General features: G+C 43.8%; 1 protein-coding gene across 2 annotated transcripts in view; it reads right to left on the bottom strand.

Moving 5' to 3' along the window:
* FLT1 (fms related receptor tyrosine kinase 1) overlaps positions 1 to 16,340 on the bottom strand; it is a 147,655-nt gene that overhangs the window by 24,551 nt on the left and 106,764 nt on the right. The window contains exons 18-23 of one of the 2 annotated variants that reach the window (XM_044441355.1): positions 6,778 to 6,882; positions 5,680 to 5,793; positions 4,925 to 5,013; positions 3,928 to 4,087; positions 3,473 to 3,570; positions 300 to 422 (exon numbers count right to left, since the gene is read on the bottom strand). In XM_044441355.1, coding sequence (XP_044297290.1) covers positions 300 to 422; positions 3,473 to 3,570; positions 3,928 to 4,087; positions 4,925 to 5,013; positions 5,680 to 5,793; positions 6,778 to 6,882 — 689 coding nt within the window. Of the gene's footprint in view, positions 1 to 299; positions 423 to 3,472; positions 3,571 to 3,927; positions 4,088 to 4,924; positions 5,014 to 5,679; positions 5,794 to 6,724; positions 6,883 to 16,340 lie in introns of both variants that reach the window. The other variant, XM_044441356.1, reaches the window with a different exon arrangement.

Genomic DNA, 16,340 nt, shown 5'->3' with positions numbered 1-16,340 from the left:
TTGTGCATTAACTTGAAGCTCCTTCACGGGTTTGTCTGGCAAGGTTAGCCAAGAAGCAAATATCAACATGTAAACTGTTTGGAAAGCAGAGCTGGTGAGTGTTTCCGAGCATTGTTGCAGAGGATGCAAATAGTCACAGTGTACACAACTCATCTGGATTGCTCATCTTCACATTAAAAAGAATGCGGTGCTTTCAGGGGCCTTGTGAATGCAGAGAATGTAAACATTTCAAGAACATTTTCGTGAGCCATTTAAAATGATAAACAATGGGGCAAATAATAAGCAGCACACCAACTTACATCGCCTTTTCTCACATAATCAGGATTCTTATAAATATCTCTTGCAAGGCCAAAATCACAGATCTTCACAACATTGTTTTCAGATAAAAGGACATTTCTGGCTGCTAAGTCACGATGGATGCACTACAAGGAAACAGTTTCACAATTTCACTGCAGTTCCTGATACAAAACCTAAATACAAGATGTCCTGCACCCTTTTCATGTCCTTTAACAAACCAACTAGGCATTTTCATGTTTTAATATCTGTTTCATTTGAAAGTTGTCTAAGGTTTACAGAGGACTACACAAATCAAATATGAACCTTCTTTTATGAAAATACTTTTCAGAATCAAAAGTTACATACCTGTTCAGTGCAATTCTGTACATGTCTACTCAGAGGTAAGCCTCATTGAGTTGAATGGGACTTATTCCCTGGTAAGTGTGCATAGGATTGTGTCCTGCTTCTGAGTAGACATGTTCAGAATTCTGCATTAAATCTCCTAAGTGTTATCAAGGAAGGGGTCACTTTATTTCACACTTTCTATATCCTTTATGGCTTGAGACAGTTGACAAAATTAACTAGGATGTTATATAGATTTAGCTTACCAGCTTTACTATCATGTGATGACTTGCAGGTGGAATTCACATAAACCAAGCAATTTTTAGGAAGCCAAACTGAACCTAATCAGAAATCTAGGCCAAAATTCTCCATGGTACCATTTTGTAATGGTTCAACTTAAGCTTCTAAAATCTTTGGGACAAGTGGTAAGGCTAGTGTCCGTTTGTCATGCGTGGAAGTGAGGCTGCGAGGGTGTTGCCTGGCTTGTGTGGTTGCCTGGATGCGCCTGACATTGTGCAGGTCTCTGTTCAGTTTTTCTACACATAATGGGGCAGGCAGGAACCATTCTTCACAGGGATGCCAGTTTTGGGAGGTTCCATCATGGCAATAGTGACATTTATGTATGTGCATGTGTTTTTTTTACCTTTGAAAACTGTTCTAAGGAACTGATTTCAGCTGAAGAGTGGAATAAAGGTGTTTCACATCAGTAAAACAAAAATATAATGCCATCAATATTATGGTGCATTACAAAGTACAAGGGGCCAGTTCTTGAGGGGTTACAATTTAAAACTGAGCACAGGAGAGTCCATACAGGAAAAGGTCTGTGGAAGTGAAGGAAACTGATCGAGGAGCTAATGGGGGAAAGTATACATTGAAGGTGTAATCCTATGTAAGTTTAAAAAGCAAAAGGTCCTACAATTCCCAGCATTCTCTAGCCAGCCATGCTGGGAGTGATGCAATATCTTTAAACACACAGAAGATTGTGCACTTAGTTCAGTCACATGTATGTAGGCTTAGTCAGAGCAGAGCCTGTTTTCAGATAACATGTCAGTGCACATTTTCATATGCTGTGGAAATGTGAAATATAATGAAATTCCGGAAAGAGGTTTTTAAAGAAATTAGTAAAACATTGAGTTTAAATATTGATCAAAAACAAAGGTGATGTAATATTAATGAATTAATAACTCATTTTTTCACAAATGTTAGATTACAGATAGCAAAGAACTGGAAAGTAAAATATGAGTATCAGTTGAGTGAAAGGTATCGCAAAGTTTGGAATATAGCTATTAATGATAAGTTAACTTGTGATATTAAAGTGAAAAAGGTCTGATAAATAAGAATAATTTTGATTATATTTGGGACCACGGAGTATGTATTAATAAAAGGGAAAGGTTTTGAACCTTCACAAAATTCATTGCAATTTTGGAAGGGGCCTGGAATCTCTTGAAAGACTAAACAATATATGGGGTATCCAATGGTCCCTGTGGTGGGATGCACCATTTTTTGTGGGAGGGGGAATTGTGTTTTGTTTTATTTTGTTACCGTTTAGTATAATTTTAATTCTTTTTTCTTTCTTTTTATTTGCTTGTACAATTTTATGTGTGTTATGATTAATTTTTTGTTATTAAGTGATTTAATAAAGTTAAAAAATTAAAATAACATAACAATAAAGGCTAGGTCAGAGCAGGGCATGGTGCTCAGTCCCCATGCCAAAGCCTTAATGGAAACGGTGAGTTTCTGAAGGGGGAGCTAAAGGAAGTCAGAGAGCTGCGGTTGCACTGTGTTCAGCTGCACACAGTATTTTGTGGGACAAAATGTAATGCAGCCCCTGGGTGACATTGAGACCTCAAGGCATAACAGCAGCGGCGATTCAGGCAGCCAGGAGTCATGTAGCCACTACTTGAGAGCATTCTATGTGGGGCCTTTAACCATGTGGAAAGGGGGCTGTTGAAGCCCTTCTCACTGTTGAACCTGATGCTGACCCTAGATGCAGCTCTACACGAGAATGAGGAGGTGCAGTGACCCTTCTGACCACATTCCAGTGACCTTTCTGGTGCCACATGCAAGCTTTTAGGAGGTGTGTGTGTGGCTTCCACTCCTCTGAGGCTGCCTCAGCCCCAGGATTATACCCTCTAATGCAACAGATCCAGGGTTGGCAGCTTGTGGCCTACAGCTGATTTAGCCTAGCACTCCCATCAGCCAGCAGCCAACAGGATGGAGGGTGGAGTTGTAAGCCAAAGCATCTCTGCAACAAACCAAGCTTTTCCTTTCATCACCTTTTACAGCACAAAAATAGGAACCACTCCATATCTCTATCCAGAACCACAAGAAGAACTCTGGTCTTTCCTTCCTTCCTTTGGAAGTAAATATAATTGTCACTTGACTCATGGAGACCAAGTTATCTTCACCGTGTTGCGACTTCCCCACTATGGTGAGTAACACGCAGACTCATTCTGCGGCCGTGTGGCACGCTTCCAATGTACAGTGAAACTTCCACACGGCAGAGGAAATCACTTTCCCCCAATATAGATTTAGGGAGTGATGCAAAATGCTGAATTTCTGCCTCTTGCATAGTTGATATAGACAAAAAGTGAGAAAAGCAAGTAGAATGCAATACTCCAGCCTTCCTCGACCCAGTACCCTCTGAATTTTTCAGTAACAACTCCCACCAACCAACCCCAGGCAGCATGTCCCATGTTCAGGGTGATTAAATTGTAAACTGAAACATCTGAAGGGCACTAGACTGTGAAGGCTGAAATGCTGGACAATAGAATGAGTCTATCTAAGAGCCTATTGTAAGGGGTGCTAAGATAATGTTTGTTGTTGCTGCTGCTGCTGCTATGAATGCACTCACCTTTTGAGAGGACAAGAACTCCATGCCTCTAGCCACTTGAAAACTGTAAGAAATCAGGTCTTCCATAGTCAGGGGTGACTTGTAAAAATAATCAGAGTCTGAAATCAATTCAGTGAAGACAAGTTTAACATGACTTTGTGTGGCCCACAGTTTAATTCAGTAGAGTTTGGTCTACTAGTGAGTGCAAAAAAACAAAAAACCAAAGCCCCATTCTTGCACTATTCCAAAAACTTCCTCCAAAGGACAACATCGGAACCATAGAAACAGCCATGCATCTTCCTGTCAGATTGAGCAACGTCGTAAATAAATCTATTTTAAACCACCCCTTCTTGGGTCTGAGTATCTCCCACGGATGTTTACAAGGGTGATAAATGGAGAATGAAAATGTCAGAGATACAGAGCATGACTGTAAAAATATCACAGGCTTCATAGAAAAGGAAGGAATTAATACATACTCTCCTCTTCCTCCTCAACATCACTTAAACTTTTATCTTCTTGAAACCCGGAGCTTGCTAAACTCTCCCGACTTGGGACACTTTCCAGTCTCCTTTTCTTACTGCAGATAGGCGCAACATCTTTCTCTTCTGTCATCGCCTCTCCTTGAATGGATGCATCCTTTAGACAAGCAGGGAGATGTGAGGTGCTGAACGTAGCTGGCACTGTAAGCACTGAAAGGGTTCTCCCTTGATGCAGCACAGCCTTCCAGTAGATCTGAGCAGCTGTCAGAGCTGGTAGCATTGTGCTTGCCCTGTCTGAATGAAGCTACATATGCCCACTGAGACTCCTAGATACGGCTCTTCCACAGTGGCCCCTTCTAGCGCCCCAAGGGAAGGGTCTGCCCACTCCATTACCCTGATGCAAGGTTGCCCCACAGCAGTGAGGAGCTGGTAGGCAGAAGTCCATATTCCCGACTTCAGCTGTTTGGGCTGAAAAGCTATGTGCTGATTAGAGAAGCTTGCCCCCTAATGGCCGAACATGTTTCTGCAGCCTACAACCATATGGCCACACTAACATAATTAAACCTACTCTGTTTTAAAACAAAAGATCCACATCCTAGTGCACTTCCTAGATCTCCTTTGCAGGCAAGCCAGGTTTGAGTTTTGTGGTTTTGGCAACATGGCAGTAATGGACGGACAGACAGTCACACGAACCCTTGTATGACTATAGAAAATGCCACTCCTTTGTCCCACAGAGCAGGTGCCTTGGCTGCTCCCTCATGTCATTTGTGCAGAGGATTGTGATGGGCAGCTCTAGCAGTGCTGTGATGCTTCCCTGAGTTACTCCAGCGGTGCAGCACTGGAGCCCCTCCCCCCCCCCGAACTCAGGACTTTTGCACTCCAGATTCCGTTCGCTTTTGTATTTCGTGTTGTGCAACAAGATAAAACCTATGTGGGTTCTTTTGATAAGTGGTCCACTGGGCTGGAAGAGAAAAAGTGGTCTTGGAGGGTTTACCTTAGTGATAGAAAAGAAATTCCTTTTGCTCTTCAAGTAGCTTGATAAGTTTCCATATTTGCAATATTCAACAATCACCATTAGCGGTCCTGTGAACAAAGCAAGATTTTTTAGGTGGGGAGGGGGCAGGAGGGACAATTTATGACCATTGTGTCCTTACTTTTGCTCAGGGTATATTGGAGCAAGGCAATGGAATTATTTAGAAAAGAAAATATTTGCAAGAAATCCATGTTATTGTCACAGAAGCCCTAGTTCCAGCCTTTGCTTGCACTTTCCTTCACACCAGTTGCTAGGAAAGTTTAATCTGGGTTAGATGCTGTTGTGCCTGGTGGTAGGAAGCCCAGGTTCAGGCAAAAGAACTCTTAGAAGCATCACTATCAGCATCTGCCCATGTTAGTTTGCTGCCAGAGGCAAAGGCCAAGATGATGCCCCCCAGTGCATGTACGCAGGTGGACAATCGGATCTTATCTTGACCTGGGCATGGCACAGCATCCTCCTGAGGACAGCAGGCCGGCTTAGGCAGTCCAAGGCAGGCATATGGCTCTCAGAACATAGTTCTCCAGCAGTTCTCCACCGCCCTCTGCCCTATCCTAACATCTGCCACCACTCAGGGCCAGCCCTGAAAACTGTAAGAACAAACGTCAGCTGCTGTTAGGATCAAGAACCACTTCCAGCCTATCACAAATTAATGCATGAAGAAAAGCAGGATAACATTTCAAATTCCGTTTCAAATCAGCAGGCCGTGCCCATTGTACCTCCGCTCTTTGTGCAAGCACCCAGCAAATTCACAACATTCAGATGATGGCCGATATGTATCAAGATCTTCAACTCAGTCATCAGAGCTTTGTACTCGCTTGCTGTAGCGCCTTCTGCAAGGTCAAGGGAAATTGTTTGCTTTTCATCTAGGGGAACTTGGGGTCCAGTGCCTTGGCAGGACCTTTCTACCCCAGCTCACAAGATTCCTCCACCCCCTGCCATGACTTGTTGCTGATCACCCATGGCAGTCTGCTGGTCATTGGGACTCACAAATCAATTGGAAACCCAGGTGAAGTGCCGCCACAAATTCCAGAAACTGGCACTCTGGGATGTTGGGCTGCTAGCTATACTCTCCACACTGAATTCTCTGTACCATACACTCTTCGGAGCTGCATCCTTTGCTTGCTGATTTAAATCCATTTTCTATGCGTGTTGCCTGTTTGATTCTTTGAAGTCTATCTGCCTGTTTGAGGCCTCGAACATGATTCATTTGCACCTTGGGAGTCCTGTTTTCCCTAGTTGGGATCACATTTGCTTGTCTGCATGGAGTCTACTGATGTTTTCATCAGCTGAGGTCTGGTCCAGACATGATCTATAACCTGTTCTAACCCAAGGGATTTGGGTGGTGTCCAGGACCACCATGGGATTGGCTATAGTACTCAGATCCAACACAGGTCTTTGGAATAAGCCTTACACAGGGAGGCTGGTGCTTTACTATCAAAGCTTTTACAAGATACCTTAGTTAATAATGTTTTGGAGATAAACTTTTACAGATCTGCATGAAACAACAGGAGAGTTGCAGTTACTAATTACCCATTATCTCAGCTGTTTTGAACATCTATCAGTATCCAAATGCTATTGTTGGCAACCAAGTATCTGATGACACCTCCAAGTACACAAATGTATTCTGGCACAAGCTTCCATGAACATGATCCACCGTATCAGATATAACTGATAGCACACATGAATGCTTATGCCAGGGGTACAAGAACCTTTTCAGCCCAAGAACTTCAGAAGGCCATAATGGTACTCCCAGTGTAGGACAGTCAAAAATGGGTGCCAAGTTGCCCGCACAATGAACACCACAAGCCCCCTACCTTTCAACATTTTCACAGCAACTACTTTGTATGTAGGTGACTTTTTAATTCCAAAAGCAGCAGCTTGCACTACTTTCCCAAAAGCGCCTCGTCCAAGAGTCTTTCCTGCATCAAAAACAAATCAAGGTTGTCAGTGTCGGTGTTTTATAAAAGAGAACCCGCTGGATGAACACACACATACAAAACTTCCCATCATGTTTTAAGTGTTCTGACTGTGCCAATACTGCAACAATCCTTAGGGGATTCCTGAATTTATAAAATCACATGCCACTGTTTCCAAGAACCACGCTGAAAGCTGTTAAACGCACAAAAGGAGCCCTAGGTGATGAAACCCATTGTGACGAAAGTAGGAGCGCAGATGGGGAAGTGAGGGTGATCTGGAAAAGGGGATATGAGCACATGCAGCTGTGCCCCCATCCTCTGTTTTCAGTGGTCAAGACGGTGCTTTGGGACCGGCAGACTATGAGGCACTTCTGTGATTTATTAGGAAATATTTGTTTGTTACAACTAGCGTGGAAAACCAAAGGCAATAACCTAAGGCAGTTGTCTTAGAAAACAACAAAAATATTATTTCAACCTATCCTTTGGGCCTTGCTCACTTGAAATGGGGCCTTGAAATGATGCTGCCACACTGCCTGAAAATAGCACATGTATTGCTTCTTCACAATCGACCATGTTATACAGCAGTAGCCACCAAACTGGATGCATTTAAAAGGGGCAAACTTTTAAAGCAGGAGTGCAGAATTTGTTTCAGCCTGAGAGGCAAGTTCTGTTGGAGATACTTTCAGGGGGGCAGATTGCCAGCATGGCTGAAACAAAAAGAACATACCCAAAATACATCACATTTTAGCACAATGCTCTCACTGCCAGTAACTAAGCCTTGGGAGAGGCACTTCAACCTTTCAGAGTAGGGAACTGCCCAAAACCTGGAAATCCATCAAACAACCAGGGTCAGGGGAAGGGGTTGGAGCCAAGAGGAGGGAGCTTGGCCTTCCGGGGTTCCCAGGAGGGCTGGATTTGCCCCCTGGCCCTGGGGCTTTGTGTCCAGCTTTATCAATGATCACTGTTCCTGAAGGGCGCATTTTACCACCAAGATCAGAGGCAATATGTCTCTGAATATCCACTACTGGGAAACCACACTACAAAAGGGCCTTTTCCCTTGTGCTTCTATGGTGCTTCCCTTGGGCATCTGGTTGTCTACTGTGAACAAGGTTTGCTTGTTTGTGTGAAGAGATGGATTTCTGTTCTACCCTCCTGTTGCCTATGCAAAACTCTGGGCACTTTACAGCTGTAATAACCAGCACTAACCATTCTGTTTTCAAGCAAGCTTTGGTCCCCATAAAATACTTCTGATGCCAGAAACATCCTGCCTAGAGATACCCCAGTGTGTTAGAGAGGATATCTAAATTGCACCTCTCCCTACCATACAAACACTAAGGTGGAAAAAATAAATGACTAAATGATCTTGAGGTGATGGGCCCAAGATCTGCCAAAGGCAATTTTCCACCTCATGGAGCTGGACTGGCCTTGTTCCTGTCTCAGTGGGGAAGCTCTTGCCATGTGTCCGAACGCTTCAGGGCCAGCTTCCCCCAGAGCAGGGGGAGGTGCCGACATCAGGCAGTGGAGTGGGAGGAATGCGGACTTGTGCTGCCCCGCCACCCCGCTGAACCAGAAGGGCCTGTTGCTGCTGCTCCGGGTGATCCCCCTGGCTACTCTCCCATGATGGCACTTGTCACGGGGAGAGGCAGCCAGTAGGGCTCTCTGGAGCGGCAAGCCGCCATCTCTCTCCTTCGCTGCTTGCCTCCCCTCTTTACTTTTGCCACTGCCAGCGCACCAGCTCTATGGACGGCCAAGCAGCCAGGCGGCTCACTCGACAGGGGAAAGGGTAGATCATGCGGCCACAGCAGTGGCCCTCATTCTCTCCTGCCTCAGGTGACAAGAGGCTGGGACTGGTCTTCTTGCTTCCTTACTTTTTATTTTGCCAGGCAGATGCAAGGCAGACTGTTATCATTTCTGGAGTCAGGAAGATATCAGCACGCAGACTTCTGCAGTGTATTACAGAGGGGGAAAACCCAGAAACTTTAACTCAGAGAGAATATGGCCACCAGAGTTTTGGTGGGCAATCTAAGGTTTATCATTATCAGGTCAGTTTGAAAACAATGTCACTGACAACTGATTCACCTTTGGACCCGCTGAATGTTCTTTTAAAGCTCCAAAAGTTTTGGGAGCCACAAATCTGAAGCAGAAACTCTTCCCATACCAGACCAGTGCACTAAAACCTGCTCTTCTTGCTGCCCCTCCAGCAAAGTGATGCATATCATCAGAGAAAGCGGCTTTCTTGGAATTGTTCACTCAGGCATTTTAACCTGCATTTCTTTGAAAGAATCCAGGCAGTTGGGGTGTGCTTAGCTTTTGTTCTGCTCTACTGTTGTATTTTATGTTTTAATGGGTTGTTCACCACCACAAAACATGCTGATCAGGGCCAGGATGGACATTCATCCAATTTTTCAGAAAACAGTTCTGTTTGAAGGGCTGCATCCACTCCAAGTCTGGTTTATACCACAAGAATTGTGAGAAATTAGGAGAGCAGCAGCACCTTGAATTTGCCTCTCAGCCAATGGCACCTGGACCACAGTCTGAGCAGACACATGGGTCTCCTGGTCCCAGGCTCTGTGGTGAGACATTTGGGATTTCCATTTACCTTCCAGGAATGCTTTCTAAATGTGCATGTACACATTAGCATTTGGACATAATGCAAATTAATGTCCATATTTGTGTTTTCTTTTTTGACAATGTGTAAGTGGGCGGAATAATTACAGTAGGAACTTGAGTCTTTCAAGGGGCCCTTAGGATCCCCATGCAGCCCAGGGAGAAATTCGGAGGTAAACATAAGCATCATTTAGATGGAGGAGGTTGCATTTGCTTTGATCCATAATATTCCACTTAGTGTATTGGAATAAGCAACTTGTAAACCACACTCTGTTTTCAGTAAAAACACTACAGAGGTACTAGTGTATTAGAATTCTGGTATATTTTCCAGATATCTTTTCCATCTAAAGAATCTCAGTTTCATGGAAAACTCTAATGAAACTCATAGCTATTTTTTTAAAATTCTAATATGGTGGAGTTTAGTGCCAAACATAATCTCTTAAGCACTTGTAGATCGTATTTGGATATTTTAATTCTTGGACTCAATTCACCTCACTTTACAAGCCACATAAAGTCCTTCCAGCAGCTTCAGAGGTTAATTACATACAGAGCGGCTACATTATGAATGTAAGGTATGATTCATATCCCAGTGAAATCAATGGCAAAACTCTCACTCATGCTTATAATTACAGATGACATCCTTAGATTGGAATTCTGTGGGAGTATGCCTCGCTGCTAATACAACTGGAACCACTTCCTTCCATATCAGGCCCCATAATCTCTCAATCAGGTGTAGGTGACCTGGTCCCCTCCATACATTTTAGACTACAGCTCCCTGAATCCATGATCACTAGCCATGCTGGCTGAGGTTTATGGACTCTCTAGTCCAAAATGTCTGGATCTAGTACCAGAGTGCCTACCTTTCCTTCAAGGTCATCTCCTTCAGAAGCAAAATGACTCCTAGAATAAGACTAGGAGCAGGGCCTTTCAAGGAGCATTGGCACAACAGTTGTGGGAGTCTCTCCCTGGACAGGGTCACCAGGCAAGTTAGCGTGAAACTTTCAGATGGCTGGCAAAAAATCTCTTCTCAGGAGGACCTTGGATTCTGACTCTTTGTTGGGCTAGTGCTAGATTCTCAGCACTGTCGTTGTTTTATCTTGATCTACTTATAATTTCCTGCTAGGACAGGTTTTGTAGTGTCATTAATATTTGGGCATTTATATCACGGATGGACAACATGTTTGGCCCCAAGAGCCACGACTGGTATTGGCTGGGGATCACATACTGGTGTGCACAAGCTTGTGAGCCATCACACAACATTCATGGGGCGCAGGCTACTTTGGATCCAGGGGCAGGAGGCACTGCTGCACATTCTTTCTTGTTCATGAGAACAATCCTAGCAGATCAACTGAGCTGTAAGGAAAATGGGTTTGGCAAACCCAAGAGAGATGGAAGGACCATGCTTGCTGAGAGATGTAGTGCAACCCATGTGGAGAGCACCAGGTTGGGGAAAGCTGCTCTACACATTGTAAGTGTAGGATCTACTGGCAGATCACAGAATCATTTATAGTACATCAGAAAGGCTTTCTGACCCCCAAGAGCAACAGCATGATATTTTTTATCCAGATCACACTGAAATGAAGAAAGCTTTAAGTAGCCCAGAGTGGAGCTTTGTATGGAAGCACTATGAGTTCTGTTCAGTTCCAGTACTGAAAACCAACCTCTAGGTTCAGGACGTGCTTAGAAGCACTCTGTCCTTCAGTCCTTCTGCATCTGGCGCTTGGTACACTTGCAAAAACAAACTAGACTAGTCAAGCCTGAAGAAGCCCACCCCTGTGATTACTCCAGTTACAAGCAACCATCCATCCACTAGAACTTACTGCAACACGGGACCTGTTTTTAATGCTGTAATGACACATGTTCTTCTTCCTGCTTTTGTCTCTAGGGTGACCAGATGCAGGGGAGGAAAAAGTTTCTGCCTTAGAGTTGCTCAATGAGAGAATTTTTCTGGATGCAGAAACAAGATGTGGTGGCAAGAAAAGTTACATCTCCTGAAATTCCCTTTCTATGCAACTATGAAAGTCACAAGAGCCCATCTTCCCCCGCCTGAAACCATTCTGTCTGTCTCACTTTTAGAAAACCATAACACCGACCCATAAAGAAAATATAATGGTGGTGATGTCGCTAGTATGATCCACCCCAGGTGGATCCACTTGCGGGTCTTCCTGACCTTTCCCCCTGCCTCAAACTGAGTCCAAGTTAGAGAGCTTCTGTCTTAGATTATTTTTATCTGATTTCTTATGTTGGATGATAAGGCCAAATCGCTTGCAACTGCTGCAGACCTGGAAGATTTGAGCTTTGCAGCAAATGCTCAGGAAATGGACCAAATGATCTTCTTGTATTGCCAAAGTTTAAGAGTGTCGTGACATTTCCAAGAAGCCTACATCAGTGTGGGTGTAGTGTGGAATATGGCATAACATCTGCAGCATAATGAGTATAAAATGATTATAGCCACTAGAAGCAAGGTTAATGAAGAACTGCCTGGGCCTCTTTAGGCACCCTTGTGACACATACAGGTGTGTCTTTTCCAGGATTTTCTCTTTCCCTCTGTTGAATAAAGCTAAATGTTAAAAGCATATACTCACACTGGGCCAGTCTTCCCACTCCAGCTCCTCCAGATGTTTTAGACCACAGTGCCCAGCATTCTTGACCACAATCATGTCGCTGGAGCCGATAGGCATTGTGATTTCAAGCAATGAGAGGGCAATACAGTGGGGGAGGCTGCTCTGGGCCAATGATAAGGTCAGTCTCTATACCGCTTACAGGGAACTGCCATGATACACACGATGAGCTGCATTCAGAGTTGCAGCAGTGTGCTAATCTTTGTAATTCATTTATTTTATTTATTTGTACTATATACTGCTAAATATTAAGAAAACCCATACTGCTTCTCCATCTTATTACATGTTTATTCAGAGGTAAGTAATGGAGTTCAATGGTACCCGTGCCAGGTAAAGGTCTACTGGACATACTTCTGAGTAAACCTGGATAGGTTTGGGCTGAAAAATCATCACACTGTTTGCCTCCAGGAAAATCCCAGAGTAAAATTCTGCTTGTGTTCACTTGCATTTTGAAGGCAAAAGCCTGGAAGAGACACAGCAGGAAGCTATGGTGTCTTGCTGCAGTGGGATGGGGAAACTTTTTCAGTCCAGTGGCTGAACTCTGGTCTTGGAAAAGCCTCAGGGGCTTCATTCTGTATTTTTCTGTATGTAGCAGGACGAAAGACAGAGTGAGTGGGGCAGAACTGATTTTAAGCCTACTCAGAAGTAAGCAGGATTAGATCACTTAGTGGTGTTTTCAACTAACATTTTAAATCCCAGGCTACAGTGGGCTTCGGGGGTCACACATTCCATCCTCTCTTCCCCTCCTCTTTCATAGCCAACTTGAAGGGATTGGAAGTTTTTGCTGTCGACAAGCCATAATTCCTAGTGACACTCAATCTCGGGGCAACTATATTTGTTTAAACTTTGGTCAGTGATGGCAAGCCAGGTCAAACAATCATTTCAGATGCTGGCTCATTCTAAAGTTATAGGTTAAACAAACCACAGTTCTCCAAACTTGGAACGGCATTTAGCCTCCAACTGGATGCAACTGCTTCTGATCTCCTTCACCAGCATGCAAAAATAGAGAGAGAAATCCCATGTTCACTGTGACTCAGAAAAAGCTTGGGAAAGTTTCCTGGTATGTCTAAACCGTGCCTTAATATATACTTCGTGTGAACACATGTCTAATACATATGAGTCAAGCTAGGTAGTTGTCCAGTGTACAGGTTTGTAAAAGGGAAGAGGCTAAGTAGAGTTGGAGGAAGATAAATAATCACCTGATTAAAAATGAGCTCCAATAGGATAGCAAAAGGTAGGTGGGGGTCTGCAACAGCCTTCTCCAACTGCTCCCTTTGAGGTGGGCTAGACTGCACTTTCCAGAATCCTTCCAGGATCCCTGGTGTTGGCTCGGGGATTCTGAGAATGGTAGTTCAACAGATCTGGCAGGCGCCAGGTTGGGGAAGGCTGCTCCTGTTACACATAGAAAGACTGACCACCTTAATGTCAATCAAACTGGGATGGATTTCCTTGCAATTTGAGACTCTTTCCAGATGGGAGACCTTCCCCCATATAATAAAACTGCAGATGGCCATTGCTAGCTACATGCAATTCTCTTCTAACGAAGCTGATTGGGAGTGGATTCAGAACAATAAAATAAGAAGTGCTTCTTTACAGGGTTGAATCTAGACAAAACTTACTGAATCAGTGAACCATGTGTTGACTTGACTGGGTTTCCTCTCTATATGACTAAGTCTGGATCCAACCCACAAGTCCTAATAAATTGGTGAAATTCACTGTGGCACAATGCAGTGATTGGATGGCTGCTACCTTCATTGGTTGTAAAAGGAAATGGGCCAGGTCCACGGGCCCCATGGGGTGTATCAATGCCAGCTCCTCATGACAATCATATGCTTCTTCCAGGTTCAGACTCAGGGGCAAAATTATTATTGTTAACAATACTTATGTTCTGTCATTTTAATTTTCAAGGAACTCTAGGCAGCTTATATAATCCTCTTCCTCCTCTCAATTTTATTCTCACAATAACAATCCTGTGAGGTAGGTTAGGTTGAGAGTCTTTGATCATCCCAGAGTCACCCAGCAAGTTTCATGCCTGAGCAGGGACTAGAACCTGGAGCTCCCAGATTCCCAGGCCAACATTCTGTCCACTACATCACACTGGCTCATATCACACACTCACACGTAGCACTATAACTCTTGAGACCAAGCAAACTGGCAATGTCTCTTTCTCTTATTTTTCTGATCATAAATTCAGTTCATCTCAAACTTTGAGAGTTTTTTAAAAAGCAATTTTGGATAAAAATCTGTGTGAGTCCATTTCTCCTTTTGTATCCATTTTTGTATGTGATTTTGCCAAAGATACCGTTTAAAAGCAATATTCCCAATCTAATGCAAGTTTCAATGTTATTTTCATGAATAGCTATTTTTCTGCACAAACTTTTGACTTGAGAATGCAAAATTTAGAGAAGTACAAATTTCAAAGGATAACTGAGTTTTGATTTGCAGATTGGTCTGAATGTACAAATTGCATAATTTCACATTACAATGCATTCTCAATGGAATGGCTTTCTTCCTCAATCCAGCTGGAGTGGGTTACGCCATCAAGCTCTGCTAATGGATGTCCCACAGACATGTGGATGCTACAGTGGGTGAATTCTTGGTTTGATTCAGCTGGGCAAGTAGCTTTGCCAGCTCTGAGAGACATGCATGCGGGCTGGAACCCTGGCCTCTGCAGAATAAAGAGAGCTGATCATTAATCCTGGCACGTGTGTGTTTGTTCCAAGCATGGGATACTAGGAATAATTCCACATGCTTCCAGGCTCCAGGGAGAAACAGCATGCCTAGCTGACCCGTCGGATGTCCTGTGACTTGGATCAGTTCCTTTTTCCTCCTCCTTCCTCTTTGTCTCCTCTTGCTGCAACCAAGGACCAGGCAGCATGTGCTTCCTTCACAAAAGAAGCAAGTAATCCTATCTCGTGTTTTTGTTGCATACTTACACTCACACTAAGTATGAGTAAGTTCACTTGGAACATCTCTGAAACCAAACTGCCTCCAGCCTGAAATGCTATGATACTACCCTTCTGTTGTATAAAGCAATTCTGCGGTTCATTGCACCAGACTATCCAAAACAGAATAGTACAGGGAGTCTTCAGAAGCTACAGCTTAAGAAAAATGCAACAGCCAGATTAACAGGACTGGAAGATCGGAGCATATGATGTCAATATTGGCCTGCAGATTGCATATTGTCAGGTGTCGTCTTCCTTTTCCTCTCCTCCTGGATAAGTCCAGTATTTACTTAGTAGCATTAAAGTTCTTATAGTCAATCTGTAGTTATAAATTAAAACTCATAGGCCTATTAAAGAAAACGTTGGGCTGGAAAGGGAAGCCATGTATCTGGTGTAGATATAAACTCATCTCCTGCACAAGATCCAGTGACATGGGAGTTCATCCAACCTTTCATTGACCTTGGCAGCTCATACAGCCATTATCTTGCAAATATGAATTGCTCTTGTGGAGTTTCTCATTTTCTTAGCCCCACACATATTTAGCAAACATGCTGTACCCAGCCAACTTTCCAGAATCTGGTTTTCATTCATGAGCATCACATTCTTTCCTTGTTTATGCTGTTTTTCTCTGCATTTACACTGCTCCCTCTCCAAATCTGTGCTTCAGCTCCCAAGTCAAGCTGGAACTTAAAGAATGTCATTAACTAATTCCTACCAGGCAGAAAGAATCCCATGCTGCACAATGTGAGGGCCTGGTTTGCCACTAAGTATGTGCTCAAAGGGCACAGGAGCCCACCATGGCTCCCCGGCAGGTGCAATGACAGAGACAGATTGGAAAATACATGCCTGTTGCATTTCCACTTGACATCTCATGGCTAAACTACAAGCTATGTCAATCACCTGATGTTTTGCGTTATCTTTTTTCCTTTATGCGTGGTGAGTGTGAGGATTCTAAGGGGAGATTCTAAGCAGAACTGGCTGATACCAGAGAGTCGGCAATTGCAGGGAGCCTTCCAAGTGCGTCACGCTGAACAGCCTTGCAGAAGCCAAGAGTGGGGGTTGTGGGGCAGGCAGGCATAGAGCCGTGGGAGGCAGAGCAAGCATGTGCGACCCCACGTCTCCTGTATAGCTCCTGCCCCTGTGCACTTAGCTGAATGCCTGCTCTAGAGCTATGGACAATCTTGGTTTCTGGCATCTAAAGAATTCCTTGTAATAGTAAAAAAAACTGCTTTGCGTGGTCCATTGAAACAGTGAGAGGAAGCCTATTAGCTAGTTGACATATCAATAA

The sequence above is a fragment of the Varanus komodoensis genome, unplaced genomic scaffold (assembly GCF_004798865.1).
Source record: "Varanus komodoensis strain SLA01 unplaced genomic scaffold, ASM479886v1 scaffold4, whole genome shotgun sequence".
Classification (NCBI taxonomy): Eukaryota; Metazoa; Chordata; class Lepidosauria; order Squamata; family Varanidae; genus Varanus; species Varanus komodoensis.
This window is presented reverse-complemented; position numbering and strand designations above follow the sequence as displayed.